Source organism: Canis aureus, chromosome 16, assembly GCF_053574225.1.
Source record: "Canis aureus isolate CA01 chromosome 16, VMU_Caureus_v.1.0, whole genome shotgun sequence".
NCBI classification, from domain to species: domain Eukaryota; kingdom Metazoa; phylum Chordata; class Mammalia; order Carnivora; family Canidae; genus Canis; species Canis aureus.
In genome coordinates, this window is record NC_135626.1 from 11,233,552 (window position 1) to 11,253,327 (window position 19,776).

At 60.3% G+C, this 19,776-nt stretch overlaps 2 protein-coding genes and 1 long non-coding RNA gene across 4 annotated transcripts; 2 read left to right on the plus strand and 1 right to left on the minus strand.

The window, feature by feature from the left end:
• Positions 1-1,613: 1,613 nt before the first annotated feature.
• SLC2A6 (solute carrier family 2 member 6) lies at positions 1,614-8,817 on the plus strand. 2 transcript variants are annotated; one of them, XM_077851300.1, is made up of 10 exons: positions 1,614-1,814; positions 2,285-2,447; positions 3,472-3,678; positions 4,216-4,315; positions 4,843-5,054; positions 5,479-5,631; positions 6,277-6,385; positions 6,510-6,695; positions 6,900-7,045; positions 7,678-8,817. In XM_077851300.1, exons 1-10 carry the CDS (start codon positions 1,723-1,725, stop codon positions 7,831-7,833), a joined length of 1,524 nt encoding a protein of 507 aa, XP_077707426.1. In that variant the 5' UTR covers positions 1,614-1,722; the 3' UTR covers positions 7,834-8,817. The 2 variants fall into 2 exon arrangements, with proteins under 2 accessions (XP_077707426.1, XP_077707427.1); XM_077851301.1 differs by lacking the exon at positions 1,614-1,814 and adding an exon at positions 1,831-1,969.
• A 2,077-nt stretch (positions 8,818-10,894) lies between these two features.
• CACFD1 (calcium channel flower domain containing 1) lies at positions 10,895-19,406 on the minus strand. Its single transcript, XM_077851302.1, has 5 exons — positions 19,230-19,406; positions 15,885-15,957; positions 14,325-14,450; positions 11,611-11,718; positions 10,895-11,120 (listed from the first exon to the last, which is right to left on the minus strand). The coding sequence occupies exons 1-5, from the start codon at positions 19,348-19,350 to the stop codon at positions 11,030-11,032; spliced, it is 519 nt and encodes a 172-aa protein (XP_077707428.1). The 5' UTR covers positions 19,351-19,406; the 3' UTR covers positions 10,895-11,029.
• LOC144285762 (uncharacterized) lies at positions 13,876-17,838 on the plus strand. Its single transcript, XR_013354003.1, has 2 exons — positions 13,876-16,121; positions 16,438-17,838. It is a non-coding gene; the product is annotated as an uncharacterized LOC144285762 (long non-coding RNA).
• Positions 19,407-19,776: the final 370 nt, after the last annotated feature.

The following is a 19,776-nucleotide window of genomic DNA, read 5'->3' on the forward strand; positions in this document are numbered from 1 at the left end:
CCACCCAGGTGTCCCTAGAATACCTTTTCAAAACAATTTACTGGGCAGCCCAGGTGGCTCAGCAGTTTAGTGCCACCTTCAGCCCAGGGCTGGATCCTGGAGTCCCGGGATCGAGTCCCACGTCGGGCTCCCTGCATGGAGTCTGCTTCTCCCTCTGCCTGTGTGTCTGCCTCTCTCTCTCTCTCACTGTGTGCCTATCACAAATAAAAAAATAAAATTAAAATTAAAAAATTTTTTTAAAATAAATAAAAATAGAAACAATTTACTGAGGGCACTTGGATGGCTCAAGTCCATTGGACAAACGACTGTTGATTTTGGCTCAGGTCTGATCTCAGGATTGTAGGATCAAGTCCTGTGGGGCATCAGGCGTCTGCTTGAGAGTCTCCCTCTGCCCCTCTCCCTGCTCCCACACTCATATTCTCTCTCTCAAATAAATAAATTTTTCTAAAAATAAAAAATATTTCAAACGACTTACTGTTTTAATAGGTACAATTTGGAAATAACCTGAATGCTCAACAACAAAGGATCAGTTAAAAAAGCAAAGCACGTGTGGCACATCATGCAGCACAGTAGGACGTGAGGCAGCCCCTCTCTGAAAAGGTCGCAAGTAGAGCTGGCACCGTGACTGTGTTATTGTTTGAGGGTCAGCCTCCAGGAAATCTTCAGTTTCGGCTTTTCTTATATTTTAATTTTATCTTACACGGATGATTCCCAACGAGCCCAGTTTATTTCTGCAGTCAGGGCCAGAAGTGGGGAAAATACAACTCTGCCACTGGGACCGCCGCCCCCTCCTCCCTGGGCCTTCAGCCCACACCCCGTCAGGCTGTCACCCTCGGGCTGTCTGATGCTTTCACGTCACCCTGGGAGGGAAGGGGGCAGGCCCAGCGGCGACACGATGTGGCAGGGAGGGAGTCCAGGAAGCGAAGCAAGGCCTTCCTTCGGTGGGAGACACGTGTTCTCCGTGTGACCTTGGGAGTCGGCTTCGCCTCCCCGGGCGGTTTCCCCCAGCCTAGAGGCGCTGGGCCGCGGTGGGGCTGCAGGAGCAACCGCTGCTGGTGCCCCCCTGGGACCCGGCCCGGACCCGGACGTGCTCCGCGTGACCGTCGCGCCTCCTACTTCAGGCGCGGGGTTCCCCTCTGAAGGGCCAGCCCACCGGTCCCCAGGGGGCACGAGGCGTGCGGCACGCCCGCTGGGCGCCAGAGTCGGAGCCTCAGGAAAGCCCCGCAGGGCTCCGCGCCCCAGCCTGCGCCCTGCTCCGTCCCCCGCCCCGCGCCGCGCCCCGGGAAAGCCCGGCCGAGCCCCGCCCCGCCCACCCCCACCCCCGCCCCCCGCCCGGCCGAGCCCCGCCCGGCCGAGCCCCGCCCCCCGCCCCGCGCCCCGCACGCCGAGCCCCGCACGCCGCCCCGCCCCGCCCCGCCCCGGCCGCCCCGGCCGCCCCGCGCCGCGCCCGCATCCCGCATCCCGCATCCCGCATCCCGCATCCCGCATCCGCACCGCTCGCCGCGTCCCCATTGGCTGGCGCCCGCCCCGCAGGGCCGCCTCGCAGCCAATCGCGGCCGAGGGGCGGAGCTCAGCCTGCGCCGGATGCTCGGAGCCGCCGCTGCCCCGAGCGTCTCCCGGCCGCGCTGTCCCCGGCACCGGCACCGGCACCGGCACCGGCACCCGGCACCGGCACCCGGGCCGTCGGCGGCCGCACGGACACACCGCGAGCAGGGGCCGGCCATGCAGGAGCCGTTGCTGGGAGCCGAGGGCCCGGATTATGACACCTTCCCCGAGAAGTCGTCCCCGTCGCCGGGGGACAGGACGCGGGTCAGGTGAGAGTCGCCGGGCATGCGGGCTGCGGGTGGGGGCTCCTCCGACCTCCGTGAGTGTCCGGCAGAGGCCCGCTGGCCTCCCCTAACCCCGGACACCCGAGTCCTATTTAAGGCGTGCTCGCCCGCTGCCCAGGCCCAGCCCCCACATGACTCAGGTGGGGTGAGAGAGGGAAGCCCAGAGAGAGCAAGGGGCTTGCTGGCCTGAGAGGCGAAGCTGGCAGCAGAAACCCAGGCTCCTCTTCTAGAGAGAAGCACCCCTTCCCGGTGTCTCAGCCATGGGAATGGGCTTTGGGAAGTGTCCTGGGGATTTTCCCAGTGAAAGGACACTCAAGCCCTGGGAGCCCTCAGTCCCGCCCAGCGCTGCCCTCAGAGCCTGAGCCCGCGGCCACTGGGCTCAGGACAGGCAGCCTCTCAGCCGCAGGGGGAGGAGGGACTCCAAACCTCATCCCTCTGCTCCCCACCCCCACTAGGGCCCCACAGAACAAGAGGGTGTTCCTGGCCACCTTTGCTGCCGTGCTGGGCAATTTCAGCTTCGGGTATGCCCTGGTCTACACGTCCCCTGTCATTCCTGCCTTGGAGCACTCCCTGGACCCTGACTTGAAGCTGACCAAAGCCCAGGCATCCTGGTTTGGGGTAAGAGCCATACTCGGAGCTGGAGACGGGCAGAGCAGGGTGCACTGGGCCCCACTGAGCTTGGGATGCCCTCTTGGGCCCTGGTCCTTCCCCTCCTCCATCCAGCCAGGCTGCAGGCCAGGCAGTGGGTGAGTGAGGCCAAATGATTGCTCTGAAATAGAAGGAGGAAGTGATAGCTAAGAAGGCATGGGAAGGAGCGAGTGGAGAGGTGGCCCTCCAGGCCTCCCCGCTGCCCCAGGCCCCCCACACGCACAGCCGGGCAGCCACAGCACAGCAGGCACCTCCCTGAATGATGGGGGGGCAGGAGCATCAGATGCCAATGGAAAGAAGCAGTGGCTAGGGCAAGGAGGGTTCCAGGACAGAGCATGGGCCCACAGAAGGGAAGAGCAGAGGCCCCAGGAGTCCCAGGATTCTAGAATGATGATCTTAGGGGCTTCAAACAAACAAACCCAACAGAGTAGCTAAGATGACACCCAGTGTGTACTGAGCACTCGGTGTGAGCCGGGGGTGCAGCTGGGCACTGGGTGTGGGAGCTGGTTGAGTCCAGGGCCAACCCTATGAGGTGAATACTCCTCTCTCCCCATAAAACAGCTAGAGAAAATGAGGCTTGGGTAGGCCAAGTGATGTGCCCAAGTCACTGACAGGACCCTACTCACTACACTCCACAGGGAATCCAAGAACCCCCAAATCTAAAAATGCCAGTGGTTTTGGGTCACAGAATTCTCCCGACAGCTGTATTATTATAGTGTCAGACATTTAAACGTTCAGTTGAACAGAATCACTGTGGACGCACAGCCCCACACACTCCTCAGAGTGAGACTCCCCAGGGTGGCATTTGTAACAAATGGTTGTGCACGTGATGGTTGCACACCTCTAAAGACAGGAGGCTCCCTACTATTCAGGGCCTGATCCCACAAGCAAAGATGTCATGATCAACCAGGAAAAGCAGCTGAGTCTGGGCTCGCGGGGTGGGTAGGAGTGATGGGTGCCCACACATGTCTGCCCCTGCACCCCTTTCCTGCAGTCTGTGTTCACATTGGGCGCAGCAGCGGGGGGCCTCAGCGCCATGGTCCTCAATGACCTCCTGGGCCGGAAGCTCAGCATTATGTTCTCAGCTGTGCCGTCAGCAGCTGGCTACGCGCTCATGGCAGGTGCCCACGGCTTCTGGATGCTGCTGCTGGGGAGGACGCTGACAGGCTTCGCTGGGGGACTCACAGCGGCCTGCATCCCGGTAAGGCCAGGACTGCCCATCCCTCCCTGCCTCAGTGCCATGCCGACCACCATGCAGTAAAGTCTCCTGGCCCTCTAGGCCCCTGGTCCGGGGGGGATTTGTGTGCCCGGGAGCCTCAGCTTACCTGCAGCAGGGCGGCTGACCTGTCCCATCTCCAGCTGACCTGAGTCTGGACTTCTTGAGGTTTCTACCCCATTTCCCGACACTCAGGCACATTGCTCAACAGGAGAAAATCTGCATTGAGCAACGAGGGAAGGGGAAGTCTCTCCCCTCCCTAGGACTCCTCCCGTAGCTACACACATGCTAACAGGGGCCAGAGATGCCTGGGAGGAGTAGAGTTGGGTGCCCATGGGCCTCTCACTTCCCAGCCTCAGGCTACTTCACAGCTAAGCGCTTCTGCCCACCTGACAGGGAAGTGGGCTGAGTCACAATCAGGACCACAATGCCACCAGGAGGCCCGACTGCTCACTTCCCAAGGTTCAGCAGGGCCCCCTCTCCCATCTCAGCCCGGCCCGGGTGGGCCGATGTGTCTTGCAGGTATACGTGTCTGAGATTGCTCTTCCAGGAGTCCGTGGGGCCCTGGGGGCCACACCCCAGCTCATGGCCGTGTTCGGATCTCTGTCCCTGTATGCACTTGGCAAGTATCCTCCAGAGGAGTACTGAGCCTCTCCTGCTTGCAGGCGTGGGAGTGACAGGGCGCTACTGAGCAGACGGGGGTGGAAGGGGAGTGAACGTGCCCCAAAACAAACACTGAGCTGGGAGACAAGGTACTTGCTTAGCCACCGCTGTGCTTTGTACCTCCAGGCAATACCCTGTCTCTCTCTGGTCGAATGGGAAGTCCATCTAGAAAGGAGATGAGAGCACCTATGGTTGAGATGGAGTGGGGGTTTGGAGGTAGAAGCCTGGGGCCTTGTCTGTTCAGGCTACCCCTCCATCACCCCGCCACGGCCCTTGAGACCCTGCAAGGACCTCCTTCTGTGTGCTGGGCCCTGTGCTAGGGGCCTAGCAATCCCCATGGCCCCTTCTGGGGCAACCAGGGTAGACTTCCTCTAGGAGGTGGCTCTGGGACAAGCCCTTGAGGACAGATGCATTGCTCAGAGGGCTCCGTGGGAGGGGACTCTGTCCAGCCCAGATCCCAGCTCCTCACCCCCTCCTCGCCCCCAGGCCTCCTGCTGCCGTGGCGCTGGCTGGCTGTGGCCGGGGAAGGGCCTGTGCTCATCATGATCCTGCTGCTCAGCTTCATGCCCAACTCACCCCGCTTCCTACTCTCGCGGGGCAGGGACACGGAGGCACTGCGGGCGCTGGCCTGGCTCCGTGGGGCCGACGCCGACATCCGCTGGGAATTCGAGCAGATCCAGGACAACGTCCGGAGACAGGTGTGGGGGGGCAGGTGCGCAGGTCTGCGTGGCTGCCGCCAGCCTCTAGGCCTGTCTGTGCCTTGGCTGCTTCTCCTGGGGAGGGAACGTGTCAGAGCGGCTCTCCCCTCCAAGAATGAGGGGGAATGGAGATGTTGCCACACCTGCCCCAGAGCGCGAGCTCCGTGCTCCGCCATTCTGGGCACCCAGAGATACCGACAAGCAGAAATCTGCCTTGTCCCACCCGCTTATCCAAGTGCCTGGGGTCGGGCGGAGGTCCCCCGGGCCAGTCTGTGACCCACATTGCCTCCATGCGCAGGGGTCTTTCCCGGGGTGGGGGGAAGGGAGGAGGGAGTCTCCGACCCGGCCCCGTGCAGCCCAGGGCAGGGTGGTACCTGCTGGAGGGGCCGGCACAGCCCCCTCAGTGGCAGCTTCATGTTTCTAGAGCACGCACATGTCGTGGGCTGAGGCTCGGAACCCCCACATGTACCGACCCATCCTCATCGCCTTGGTAATGCGCTTCCTGCAGCAGCTGATGGGCATCACGCCCATCCTTGTCTACCTGCAGCCCATCTTCGAAAGCACTGCCATCCTGCTGGTGAGAGCCCAGCCCCACACCCCCAGCTCTGCCCCCAGCGTCCATGGAGGCCGGCCCTCACTGAGCACGTGTCAGGGGTGCATGCGCCGTGGGGAGCACCCTAGAGTCTCTTAAATTTGTTTCTGTGCCCTGCATCTGTTCTCAGAATAACGTCTGTAAGTAAACTTAGGTGTTTGAAAATATACAGAATCACAAAGGAACCCAGAGCCCTTGGGGGCCACGGACCCCAGGTTCAGGGTATCGGTCACTCACTGGGGAAGTCGCTTCCTTCCAAAACTCAGTTTCCGCCTCTGTAGAAGGGAGATAACAGGGTGAGCCCCCATTGGCCAGTCCCGGGCTCAGCGGGAGAGGAGATTGAAAGATTAGTGACAGCACAGTCCCAGTCATTGTGGTGCCTGGATTCTGTGCTGGCCTTGGGCTCGATGGTGGGCACCGCACCTGTGCCCTGCCCGAAGGGCCCACAGGTGAGGCCAGGGGACCAGAGGAAAGCCTGGCACGTGGTCTGCACTCAGCAGCCCAGCACTCCAAAGGAGCTGCAGCCATGGCCTAGGACCTGAGCACCCTGTGGCCCCTTGTTGGGGGCCATGTTGGTGGGATGAGCACAGCAGGTGGAGCCCCTCAGCCCTGGTGGCTTCCTCCCTGCAGCCCCCCAAGGATGACGCAGCCATTGTGGGGGCCGTGAGGCTCTTCTCTGTGCTGATCGCTGCCCTCACCATGGACCTGGCTGGCCGCAAGGTTCTGCTGTTCGTCTCAGGTGAGCACCGGCCTGTCCCCTGCACCTGCTGGCCCCCACAGGGTGCAGGGTGCTGAGGGGCTCTGCAGAGGAAGCCCCTGGCTTAGAGGGTCCTGGCCCCCGAGGGCCACCTGTGTGTCCACAGCCACCATCATGTTTGCTGCCAACCTGACGGTGGGGCTGTACGTCCACTTTGGCCCGAAGCCTCTGACCCCCAACAGCACCATGGGCCTAGAGAGCATACCCCTGGGGGGCACAGAGCAGCCCCTGGCCACACCCTCCAGCTACCTCACCCTGGTGCCCCTGGTGGCCACCATGCTCTTCATCACAGGTGGGTATGGCAGTGCCACCACGTGGATGGGGCTCTGGGAGACTGATGGCCAGCTAGCAGGGGGCTATCTGCTGCTTAGGTGTGTGGGGGACACGCTAGGGCAGGGGTGGGTGCTGCTGTCCTGCTTTGTCAGGGTGTTTGGAGGGGGGCAGTCTCGGCAGCTCAGTGGAGGCAGAAGAGGCCCCTTGTCCCCTCTGTTGGCAGGCTACGCCATGGGCTGGGGGCCCATCACCTGGCTCCTCATGTCGGAGATCCTGCCCCTGCAGGCCCGTGGCGTGGCCTCGGGGCTCTGCGTGCTAGTCAGCTGGCTCACCGCCTTTGCTCTCACCAAGTCCTTCCTGCTGGTGGTGGTGAGTAACGAGGGTTAGGCTTCTCGGCCGAGTCCTCTGGGTATCCCACAGGCCCTCTGGGCCAGGACGAGCACAGCCACGGGGCCACCCTGCCCACCCAGCTGGGCCTTTGTCTGGGTCTCTCAGCCGGGGTCCCTGCAGGCCCTGAGGCCAGCCAGAATCGTGTTCCCTGCTCCCAGGAGGGAAACCTGACAGGCCTCTGGGGCCAGCGCCTACCCTGGTGTAGCCAGTGGGGCAGGGCAGGGCTGAGGAACTCGCAGTGTGCCCAGCCCCAGCAGAGGCGCGGGTGAGGTGGGGGCCAGGCAGGAGGACATGTGGGGTGGCTCTAGCAGCACAAGAGCCTGGTCCTGTGGGGTTGTAGTGGCAGGTCTCCTGCAGGTGGCAGCATGAAGCAGCCAGGGAGAGAGTTGAGGGCGAGCTCCCGCCAGGGCAGGCCACTGCCTAGGGGAGGCAGTCCTAGGACCCAGTGCCACAGGGAGGCTGCTCCAGACCTCGAGGGTCTCAGGGCCATGCTAAAGCATTTGCATTTCCTGTGGGAGGCAGTGAAGGAATATGGTGAAAGCCCCCAAGGCTAGCTGGACTAGAAGGGCCAGGAACCTCCACGTGACCAGGCATCCCCTCAATGTCCCCAGAATGCCTTCGGCCTCCACGTGCCTTTCTTCTTCTTTGCCGCCATCTGCTTGGCCAGCCTGGTGTTCACCGGCTGCTGTGTGCCGGAGACCAAGGGCCGATCGCTGGAGCAGATAGAGTCCTTCTTCCGCACCGGGAGGAGGTCCTTCCTGCACTAGGTCAGGGTCCCCGCCCACAGCGGGCCAAACCACTGGCCACAGGGCCTCTCCGCTGGCCAGGACCCTGCACACCAAGGCCGGGAGGCGGCAGCCGTGCGCCATCAGACAGAGCACAGGAGGACAGGACAACAGCAGGACGGACCCCCACGGTGTGCATTCTGGCTCCCGTCAGGCACCACCTCTACCAGCCTGGGTCCCAGCTCAGGCGGCCTGCCGTGTTGCCGCTCATCTGCTAAGACCTGCTGGGGCAGAGGAGGCAGCCACGGGCCACAGGGCAGCACACGGCCCATGGGCCAGGACAAGGCCCTGCTGGGTGACCTGGGGCCCGGTTCCTTACTCGTACACAGAGGACACCCCCACAGAGGACTGTAACCAGGAGAGATGTGGGGCAGGCACACGGGGCCATCATCACACCGTTTTGTTCTGATCCTCTGAGTTACCACAGAACGACTTGACTCCGGGAAGGAAGACAGATCTGCACTTCTGAAGGCTTGTGGCTGCACTGGGGAACATTCTGGACTCCACCCAGGCCAGGGCACAAGACCCAGCACAGACACTTCCTCCTGCACCCACTTGGCCTCTGGAAATATGGGACTCTTCAGCGCTCCCATCTGCAAACCACGTTCACCCCATTTGTAAAAATAAATCAGGCTCTCGGCCTTGGAGTAGAAGGTTGGGGTCTGCTGCAGGTGGGGGTGCCTCCCAGCAGCCAGGTTTGGCTAGACCCAAACTCCAGGCCAAGGCCGCCAGGGCCTGCTGCCCCAGGCAAGGCCCTCTTTGTGGCCACCCCCTTCCTGTCCACAGTAAGGCAGCAAGGAGGGGCGAGGTGGCCAGTGAGGGAGAGCCTGGCTCTGCCCCTCAGGCCCTGGCCCTTACCAGCTATGTGACCTGGGCAAGCCACTTCCCTGGTTTGAGATGCCATGAACCGGACTGGGATCGAGCCAGGAGCACAGAATGTCCTCAATAAAATGGCACTTACCCCCAGGCCAGGGGTCCCAGCCTGCTTGTCTGTGAGACCAGGGGAGAAGGTAACAGGCAGAGCATGCGAGCAAGCATACAAACTACGACCAGGCTTTATTGCTCAAAATGCAAGCTAAACACAGCGTACATGAGGCCCCCAAGGAGACAGTGCAGACCCATGGGGGCAGGGTGGACCCTGGCGGCCCAGCCCCTCTGCCCCCGATGGCTGTTCCTCATGGGGAAGCACCTCACACCGAGGGATGGTCACCGACTCCAGGACTGCTTAGCTCTACTCGCTGGGAACCTCGGGCACATGTGGGAGGGTTTGGAGCACCCCCCCCCCCGGTCCCCTGCTTCTAGGGCCCACTCAACACCCCACTTCCTGACAGGGTGGAGGTGCATCCTTCCTGGATCACAGACAGCCTGTCTCCTGCAGAAGGAGCAGGAGGACTGGGCTCAGGTGACCCCAAGTCCCACTCCCTGGGTAAGAATGAGCCAAGAGTGCTCCTCTTGGGAGGTAGACAGGTCTTGTTCACGGCACACACAGAACACACACAGAACACACACACACACTCCCGCCCGCCTGGAGAGTCTAGAGCTCACAGCCCTTTGAACCTAGTGCTTGTTTGAGGAAGGTGGTCCCAGCGGACACCTGAAGGCACGTGTCCCACCTGGCCGGCCACCACAGGGCTCAGCCTGGCCAGCTCTGGAAGGCAGCAGGGCCCTCTGCTGACCAGAAGCCCTCTGACATGTCCCCAGGGCAGTGACTGCTGCTCTCACTGTCCAACACTGACAAGCCCCCAGAGAGCTCCCTCTGGGAAGCAAAGATCAGGACACAGCCTGAGGGCGGTTTCAACAAAGCAGGGCTGGGGCTGAGCTCCAGCTGTGAGCAGGCACAGCCAGGTCCTAGGGGAAGAATGGGCGGGAGCTGGGCCCCAGAGGGAGACTTGTCCACACCAGCCCGTCTCTCCCCAGTGCCCCCCGGGCTAGGCCAGGCCCCGTTGGATGGGCCTAGCAGCTGGGGGGCCAGTCTGGGGAGCAGAACGGCAGCGGGCTAAGGCAGACACACGTGGGGGACACAAGTAATGACGGCATGGAGGGTGGCCGGGGTAGATGGCGCACATCCCGGGTAGGGCTGCTTCCTTGGGCCCTCTGCATAGGCCTTGTTCCCTGATGGCCTGGCACCTGGAGCAGTGGGGACAGCTTATGGTGGTGGAGGCAGCTGTGGTCTCTGCCCAGCTCTCAAAGGCAAGAAGCTCCCCGAGGGCACGGTAGGGGGCAGGCCAGCAGGAATGCTGGTGGGTCAAGCTTAGCCCTAATAACCGGGTTTGGGCCACGGCTAACATGGCAGGACCACATCAGACAGGCGGACAAAGAGCCCCATGGGACAGAGGAGAGCCTGCCCTCCCCAGCTGCTTAGCACCAAGGCCCTGGGGGTTACGGGGAGAACCTGGGAGCATGGGCCAGGCCCGTGAGAAGTCCCTGGAATGGCCTGTCCAAGGTTCCAGGGAACTGAGACAAGTACCCAACTGTCTACCCGCTGCCAAAGCTGCTGTTCTGGGTACTCGAGGAGCATCCTGGGAGTGCTGTGGGCTTCCACAGAGAAGAGAGAGGTCGGGAGGGGCCTGGGCAGTGGTAAGAGACCCTGGGCAGCAGGGCACAGCTCTGTCCCAATGGCAGGTGAACAGAGGGGGCCCAGGTGGCTCAACCTACAGGCTATGTTCCTGCCTGGAGAGCCAAGAGGAGGCTCCCTCTGACCAATGCCCAGGCCCGGGTTGACGTGCCTCCCATCTGAGCACAGGCCCAGCATCTCCAGGGGAAGTTCCTCCCAAGCCTTCAGCAGATCCCCGGTGGTTCTGCTAGTGCTGTAATTCTGGAAATGTGCACAGCAGTCTGTTTCTGGCCAAGCCAGGCCAGCTGTGAGAAGTGGAGCCAGATGGGCTGTCTGCATAGCTACTGCAGGCCCTTCCTCCAGTCCTGTGGCCTGGGTCACCCCTGAGGCTACCTGCTGTCCCTGCCAGTCTCCTTGCTGCTGGCTACGGTCCAGGGCCAGGAGATACCAAGCTATAGAGAGGAAAAGACAGAAGAGGACTCCAGGTGTAGGGACAAGCGTACAGGGACTGCTGGGAGCCAGGCAGGGGCTCCTCTTCCAGGCTGTCCTTTGGGGTCAATGCTCCAGGCCTTGTCCTTGCAGGATGTGTCCACACAGAACCAGAGGGCGAGCGGGAAGCTCACATTACAGCTCCCCCTCCAGGGTGTCCGTGAGTTTCTCCTCATCTGCCTGCTGCTTCTGCTGCTGGATCCTGGCATAGGAGATTGCATCACCCCTGGGAGAGAACGAGTCCACATCACAGTGAGGACAGACCCCAGGCACACAGCCCTCCCAGCCACCACCAGATTCCTGGCCTGTGACCAAAGCATGACCTGCAGAAGAGACTACTGGGCCTCTGGTTTCCCCAGAGACCCTGTTGCTATGATGGCACACACATCACCTCTAAGAGTGGCACAGGCTGCCTGGGATGGTGGGTGGAGAAGGACTGAGAGTTGCAGTCTTGATTCTGAGGGCAGAGGAAGAAGCTCCCCCAAGCCAGACTTGCCATCCCCACTATCAGCTGCGGCAAGGTACAGCCGGGCCACCAGAAGCCCATGAACCCTCTCGCTCTCATTCCCTAGAGCTGAACACCCTGGGAACACTGACAAAAGTCACTGACAACCTCTGTGCCTCAGTTTCCGCAAATGGCTAAGGGGGGCCTGTCTCTGACCTTCCTCCCTGAGAGACTTCAGATTCCTCCCAGGGGCTGGGAAAAACATACGTACTTTTTGCCCAGAGCAGACAGCCCGTACAGTACCCCGGTGGCAAATGCAATGGCGTTGCCCAGCAGCGTGGTTAGGGTCAGGCTGATGACAATGGGAATGATGGCCATCCTAGGAGAGAGGCAGAGGTCAAGGGGGTACCCCCACCCTGAAGCTGCCACCCCACCTCCAGGCTCCCCAGACCAACCCCGGCCCCCTTCCCAGACAGCCAGGTACAAGAAGGGTCCCTAGAAATCAGTCTGGACATAGGTTCACCAGCAGGCTTCAGAAACACCCATGCACCTGTCCGCACAATTCTCTGTATTTTCTGGGAAGAGGACATAAAGCCTTCATCAGATCTTTGAAAGGGTCTGTGGCACACAAAGGGTGAAACAACCCTGGGACAATCCACCCTCCCTGTTCCTAAAACAGTTCACCCTCTACTGGCTTAGCGACTTGGCAAGTTCCTGAACTCCTCCCTGTTAACTACACAACACAATGCCCGGATCAGCAACGTCAGCACCAAACATATGGTAGCTCTTCATGCTGCAGAAAAGCCAGCCCCGTCTCACTAAGAAAGATCCCAGAGCTTAAGCTGCAGAAGGCGTGGGGCTTCCTAGTTGCAAGGTTCCCAGCAGGAGCAGCCCTGGCTCCATCTCGTCCCCTGACCACAGTCTGGTGCCACTTGGTGGCAGGTGTCCACTCGGGCTCCAATGTCTCTAGGGCTGACTCCACACGCTGGCTGGGATTCCCAGACCAGGGGCAGTGGCTAGGGTGAACCAGAGGACCAGCACTCCGTCCTGTCGCTTCCCTGGGCCAGGCTGCCTGCCCAGCAGCCCCACCTGCCCTCACACACCCTGTACACAAAGAAGGTCAGACTGGGCCACCAGACTGGCCAGTCGAATTCCACCTGACTTTCTATCCAGAACAGACAAGTAAGTGATCGTGAGGTTTTACTGTGGTTATAAAATCTCTAAGTAAAAGCATAATAGAAATGACACACACACAAGAAGAGCACAGAGGAAAATCTTCTGTCAAAACAAAGGCAAACCAGCTGAAAAAATATTTGCAGGAAATATAACAAAGGATTAAAAAATCTTCACTACAGGAAATGTAGGAACTTGCAACGTAAAACAGTAAGATGCCATTAATGAATGTCTCCCATTAATAGGTAAAAAGTAAATTAGACCATTTTCAAAAAAGAAAATGCAATTAGCAAAAACATTTGGAAGAACAGGTCAGTTCCTAAACAACGGACACAACTGTAAAACGGTGCATGGCCCCGGGAGGGTTTGGGCCACGGAGGTGGTGGAAATGCTGAAAACCTTTTTGGAAAGTAGCAGTCACGTACTGAAACCTTTTCAATGACTGTGCTCTCTGACTTCATAAGTGCATACCTGGAAACATATCTCAAGGAAAGCATCACAGAAAACGTGTTGGCACATCACTGTGTATTTGATTTGCACCACAGTTTGGAACTTAAGAAAAGCACGACGTCCACAGTGGAATGAGTATTCCCATCATTAAAAGTAACCTTATAAAGCCTTTGTGGTAGTACTGAAAGTGAGTGTTTATATCACGATATTAAGTGAAAAAAAGCAGGATACATATTTACTTAGGATGGAGCTAACTGTGTAAGAAACAGGTTTATTATTTTTTATTTTTTTAAGATTTTATTTATTCATGAAAGACACAGAGAGGCAGAGACACAGGCAGAGGGAGAAGGGGAGGCTCCCTGCAGGGAGCCTGATGTGGGACTCGATTCCAGCACCCCGGGATCATGACCTGAGCTGAAGGCAGATGCTCAACCACTGAGCCCCCCAGGTGTCCCAAGAAACAGGTTTAAAAGGCTCCCCATGCAAAAGTGGACAGAGACCTAAACGTTCCAAGCAATGGGGCTTTAATATTTTCCAAATCATTTTTAATGAATGTATATCTCTGTTAGTATTTTTAAAACACATTTCTTAAAAATAAAGATCAAGGGCCCCCTGGGTGGCTCAGTGATTGAGTGTCGGCCTTCAGCCCAGGGCACAGTCCTGGAGTCCCAGACATCTTGAAATTGGTTCAACCTCATGACTCAGGTGGGCAGTGCTGTGTACCAAATCTGTTGTCAGAAGTAGGAAAATCAGGGGTGCCTCAACTGTTCAGCAGTTGAGCATCTGCTTTCGGCTCAGGGCATGATCCCAGGGTCCTGGGATCAAGTCCTGTATCGGGCTCCCCACAGGAAGCCTGCTTCTCTTTCTCTCTGTCTCTCATGGGTAAATAAATAAAATCTTGGGGAAAAAAAGAAGTGGGAAAATCAAAGGAAAGCCTATTGGAAGGTGACGGTTTCTGTTTTGCAACCTGCCCTCATGTCAGGGCACCTGTAAGGACAGTACTCTCTCCAAAGGCTGCCCACAGACGCGTCCTGTGGACCTACCAAGATGTACTTAACAACTCCTCGAGGCTGGGCCAGAGCTGCAGGCACACACTTCTCTCTGACGCAGCCCAGGGCAGGGCTCCCGCCCCTCACATCTGCAGCGCAGGTGACTGCAGCGCTGAGCTCACTCCCCGGCCGCTGCACCACTGGTCCCACTTCACAATGGCCACCATTGTGGCGCAGAGGACCCTGCACCAGGCTCACCCAGGCCCATCCTCACCAACAGCCCCGCATGCTGGCTGCTACCCACCGCCTGCCCTTGGGGTTCCTGAGTTTGGGGGTCAGCCTCCGAGCCATCCCGGCCCCTGGGGCCCCTCACCCGCAGTAGAAGACAGCCTTCTGCCAGGAGCGCAGCCGGTCCACCTTCTCCGCCACGGTGTTCGCAAACTCAATGAACTGGCAGCAAAAGGGTGCCTCGCAGAGCAGCAGGATGAAGGCGTTCATGCTGGAGGGCAGGGAGAGAGGGTGGCAGGCTGACGGGCCTGGAGAGCAGGAGGTCCCCAATGGCCCCCCACGGCTCCTCTTGGGGCCTCTGCGGAACCGCTGCCCACATGCCAGCCTCCCTAACCAAACTGAATGCTCCAGAGGGAGATTCTGGTCTTCCCTTTATCCTCCTGTATTTGAAGGAGACAAGACCCCCTCCATCATGGCACTGCTGTCAGTAGCACTTTGCAGAGCGTGGACTGCCACTCAGCTACTAGCATGATCACTGCTGTCACCCACAGGGCCATCAGCCCTGGGAAAGCTGTCCCCAGCAGCGGCTCACCCACTGGGAGAGCCCAGAGTGGGTCAGTCCGTCCACAGTCACTGAAGGCTGCCCCTCACAAAGCCCACGTAGGGAGGAGGGAGCTTAGCAAGCCCTTTTGTGCAGTATTCTTCCCCTGCCACCCCCTACCCCGGCCCGCCTTCCTATATTCGGGCTGGGAACAACTAGGCCGTGGGGACTGACTGAGGGTCTGCTCCAGTCTTCGTGTTCTCCACAGCTGGGTCACCGTCACAGACACTGGGCCCTCATGACCTACAGAGAATCAAGCTGAGGGTGCCCCAGGTGCCCACCTAAGCCCCAAGCAGGGACTCTGCACAGCCCACACTCGCCCTGGCTCTCCCTAGTCCTCCCAGCCCTTCCACACCCAGCCAGCCAGTCTCCTGACTCTACCCACTGACGCCTGGGCCCAGCGCCTTGACCCACCCCCATCCCTACTGCCTGTGGCCAGCACAGGCCTCTGGGCCCCACCACAGCAAGCCTCACCCCTGGCCTGAGTTCTCTGAGGGCAGGGCCCCCCGTCTATCTCTGTGCCCCTCCCCGGCCAAGTCCCATACGGGCACAGGCACTGCTTGGTGCACAGCCACTTGGCGCATGCGCTGGGTTGGTCAGATGCAGCCAGAGCTGCACTGGTCAGGGCTCACCCCTGCGTTCCCTTCCCACGGGATCGAGGTATCCTGACACGAGGTGGGCAGGGAATTCATCTAGGGCATTCTAACTACCTGGTCCCACACCAGCTCTGACCTGCCCTGTCTGTGGCTTGCCCACCTCCCAGCTGGAGCTCCTGATCCCAGCACCTGACTCCAACCCCACCAGACACCAAGCCTCCAACTCAGCCCTTGACTGGCTCTGATGGCTCCCAGAGCTCCCAGAGGCCAGGCCCATGGTAGTGGACATGGTGCCCGCAAAGACTGGCTCAGTGGGCACTCGGGAAATGTTTGTGACTCTGGCCCTACAATAAAGGCCTGGGTAGGAGCCTTCCAGGGCCCGGCCCTAATGAGAATCAGAAAAACCGAACATGGCAGGGTATGAAGGAGGTGAAGACCTGCCCGGCGACCAGAAATCCACATGCCCCAAACCCCACCGGGCAAGACAGTAGGTCACAAGGCTACTCACATCATCCACACGCCGGCCGCGATGTTCAAAGGGTGGATAGTGACGCAGTTGAAGAGGCCCGAGATGGCACAAGCTTGGAAGCGAGACAGGAGCAGGAATCAGCGGGGAAGAAGGGACAGAGCCTGCCAGGAAGGATTCCTTCCGACACCCAGCACTTGTTTCCCCCCCGCAGAACCCGCAAGCCTCCTCTCTGCCAGCGGACACAAGTGGGACCAATGTAACTGCCCCACACCCCAGGTGAGGATGCAGGCTCAGAGAGGTGAAGCAGCTTGCCCCAGGCCCCAGAGCAAGTGTGCGTGCAGCTGGAGGCTGGTGGGCTCAGAGGGCGTGTCACCCTCTGTCCAATCTACCACTGGGAGGGCTGGCCTCTGAACCCCAGCTGAACCCCTACCGACCTCAAGGTATTGAGGATGAAGAGAGAGAGGAGTCTAGGGGGTTCAGGTCAGGCAGGCACCACCACTCACAGGATTAGCCACATAAGAAGCCCTCTGATGCAGGAAACATGGATTGGATTTTGGTTGGGTCAAGGGCTGCCTTTCCTCTCTTGGAACAGAAATTGGGATCAGGGAGACCTGGATCACCACACCGGCTGTGACCTGCACACCAGCTGAGGAACCCTGGGGATGTTCTTGTTACTTTTGTAGGTCCGTTTTCTCTCCTGCACACAGGCAAGTGCCACAGCCCAGCCCACAGACCCCTGGAATATCAGGCCCTGAGGCCCCAAATGTGGAGCCTAGCCCAGGGCTTCTGACTGTGCCCCACAGGCAGGGTGTGCCACACTCGCCTCCACCTCTGCACACAACCAGCTGCCTCTGGGCCCTGCTTCACCCAGAACTCCCAGAGCTGGCCAGACACTTCTGGGCCCTGGCTCCCAGCTGGCACCCAGCCTGGCACTCAGCCCAGCACCCAGCTGGGGCCTTAGCTGGGGTGGGGCTGGAAGCTCGGCACTCAGGCAGCAATTAGCAACCAGTTCATTAAACTTGCAGCAGCTCCTCTGCACTTGATCCCTGACTGGCCTGGAATTCTCGGGCTGTTTTCCCTGGTAACCCAATGCAGACTACCCGTGGTGGGAGAGGAAACCAGATGAAGTGAGCCCAAACTGCAGAGGGACTGCCCTTGTGTGTCCCCAAGGTCTCCTAGAATGACAGAGGTATGTTCTGCCTACTAAGAAGGTGGTACTCCCCTTGGACATGGCATGTATGCTTTCAGGCAGCGAGGTTCCCCAGGGCCACAAATGTGAGCACCCCCAACACAGTCCTGCTTCTGCCCTGATTTCAGCTGGGCCTGGACTCACCTGACAGAGGCCTACACCTGTGGCAGCTAGCAGTTCACCTCCAGGGCCCACCCTCCCCCCACCGTCCTGCGAACAGCCAACCTTGGGGGAGAACCAGGTTTCAACCCAGACAGAAGCTTCAGCCAGGAGTCCTAGGACAATCTAGGCTGGAAGATGTCCGTCCCCCTGAAGTTTCCAGTTCTTGCTAAGTGAGGGAGGCATCCTGTACAGTCCTCTTTGATCCCAGGCTATAGCTTCTGGATGACTGTCGGGACCCAGAATAAATGCCTCTCCAAGACGCCTGCTGACGAGGAGGGCAACCCTACACTGAAGAGACCAGCCAGAGTGCAACCCTTATCAGAATTCCTGTTTCATCCCTAAGCTTTTTTTATTTAAAATTTTGTTTTTGGGCAGCCCCGGTGGCGCAGCGGTTTAGCGCCACCTGCAGCCCAGTGCGGGATCCTGGAGACCCTAGATGGAGTCCCACGTCAGGCTCTCTGTATGGAGCCTGCTCCTCCCTCTGCCTGTGTCTCTGCCTCTTTCCCTCTCTCTCTCTCTCTCTCTCTCTCTCTCTCTCGGTGTGTGTGTCTCTATGAATGAATAAATAAAATCTTAAAAAAAAAAGATTTTGTTTTTAAGTGATGTCTACACCCAACATGGGGCTCGAACTCATAACCCCAAGATCGAGTCTCACATGCCACCAACTGCACCAGCCAGGTGTCCCTCATCCCTAAAACTCTGGGGTGCCTTGCACTCTACCCCGTGCACACAAATACCTTACGTGGTATTTACATAACAACCCCTGCCTCACAATCTTCGAGTGAAACTGACATTTGAGAGCAATGGCATGAGCTTCTCCTGGTGCTTCATCTGTAGCCCCAACACCATGAAGTCCTGGGGTGACCCAGGTACCCCACTTTGAGAGGCACAGAACTGCCTGAGGACCTAGAGAAATTAGCAGAAACGCTGAATCCAAGACAGTGGGAGGGTGACGGCCCACAGGCCACAGTCGGAACCCTTCCTTTCTACCCCACTGACCACTGTCACTCCCTCCAGGCCCCCCTACTCTGATCTGCAAGGAAAATAGCTAACCAAACTGGAGAGGGTCTTATCTAAGGCCTGACCTCAAACCACCAGTCTCTCCTCTGGAGGCAAAAACGCGCTTGCTCTGACACCCGTGACAGGGACGCAGGGGCCACCTCTGGATAAGGGCACGCCCTGCCTGAGCCGCACACTCCCACCTCGCACTCCTGAACTTCCCGCATCCACCCACCCGGCAGGGCTGCGGGACCTGCAGGGGACCCTGAAAGGTGTTCCCCCGGCAGACAGGATGGGGGTCTGCCCCGCCCCACCCTCTGTGCCAGGTGCCCTCTCGGCTCCAGCAATTCCCAAAGTTGAGGGCCACGGGAAGAGGAGAGGAGAGCGGACCACTCAGACGCGCCTCTGCCTTCGGAGAACCCGCCGTAGGATCTCTGCTTTACTTCCGTGGCAGGTCTGCCTCCTATTCGTGTTCCTTCGGGGAGGGGGAATGTGCCCCGGCGTCCCCGCAACTGGAGGTCAGGATGTGCGTCGGGGATGGCGCTGGGGGCATTGCGTCGGGGCGGGAGAAGCGGCAGAGCGGCCGGCAGAGGGATGGACGGGGAGGACCCCTCTCCGCCCGTCCCCTGGCACGTCCCACGGATCAACGACCGTCGCCCAAAGGTGAAGGCGGCTGCCGCCCCCACCCACGCCCCGGTCAGCGGGCGAAGCCGCGCCCGGCCCGGGCGCCATCTGGGAGGACCCGCCAAGCCCCGGGCGCAGGGACACGCGGCGGCGGCAGCGACTGGGCCGCGGGAGCTCGCGTTCCCTCCCGGAACGTCCCCAGAGCCGCCAGCCCCGCCCGGGGTCGCCCCAGCCCGGGCCGCAGGGCCAGTAACCATAGCAACCACCGGGCGTCCGCTCCGCGCGCGCCCCGCAGCCCCCGCCCCGCCCCGCCCCCAGCCCCTCCCCGCGGGGGCGCGCCCAGGGGCAGGACCCGGCACGCATGCGCGGTGGGCGACGTGGCCGGCCCCTCCCCCGGGCCGGGTACTCACAGACGGCCCCCAGTACCCCCGACAGGCGACACAGCCAGCGGTACCACCACGTCATGCCCTCGTCCTGCGCCGGCGGCGCGGAGCTGACAGCCGCCGCCGACGCCCCGCCCGAGCCGCTCATGGTGCCGCCGTCTGGCGCAGCCCGCCGCCCTCACAAAGCGCTCCGGAGCCGGCCGCGTCGGCCCGGCGCGCTGCCTTGTGGGAGAGGCGGCCTCTCATTAGCATAGGGGGCGGGGCCCGCAGGGCGGGGGGCAAGGTGCGCCCGAGGGGCTCGTGCTCATTAGCATAGGGGGCGGGGCGGCGCGGCGCGGCCCGGGCGCTCTCGGCGCTCAGATCGTCCCTGCTGGACGCGCGTCCCGGCCGGCGGCGCGCGCAATTAACAGGTGCGCTGGGTCTGGCCCATTCTGGACTCCGCAGCCCCCCGCTCCTCCACCCTGGGTGGCAAAGGGGAAGACCGCTGGGATGGCGCGGCTCAAGAATGGGTCTGGAGCCCGACCGCTGCCCGGGAATCCAGGCAATGCCTTGGGATAGGTTTTCAAGCCAGATT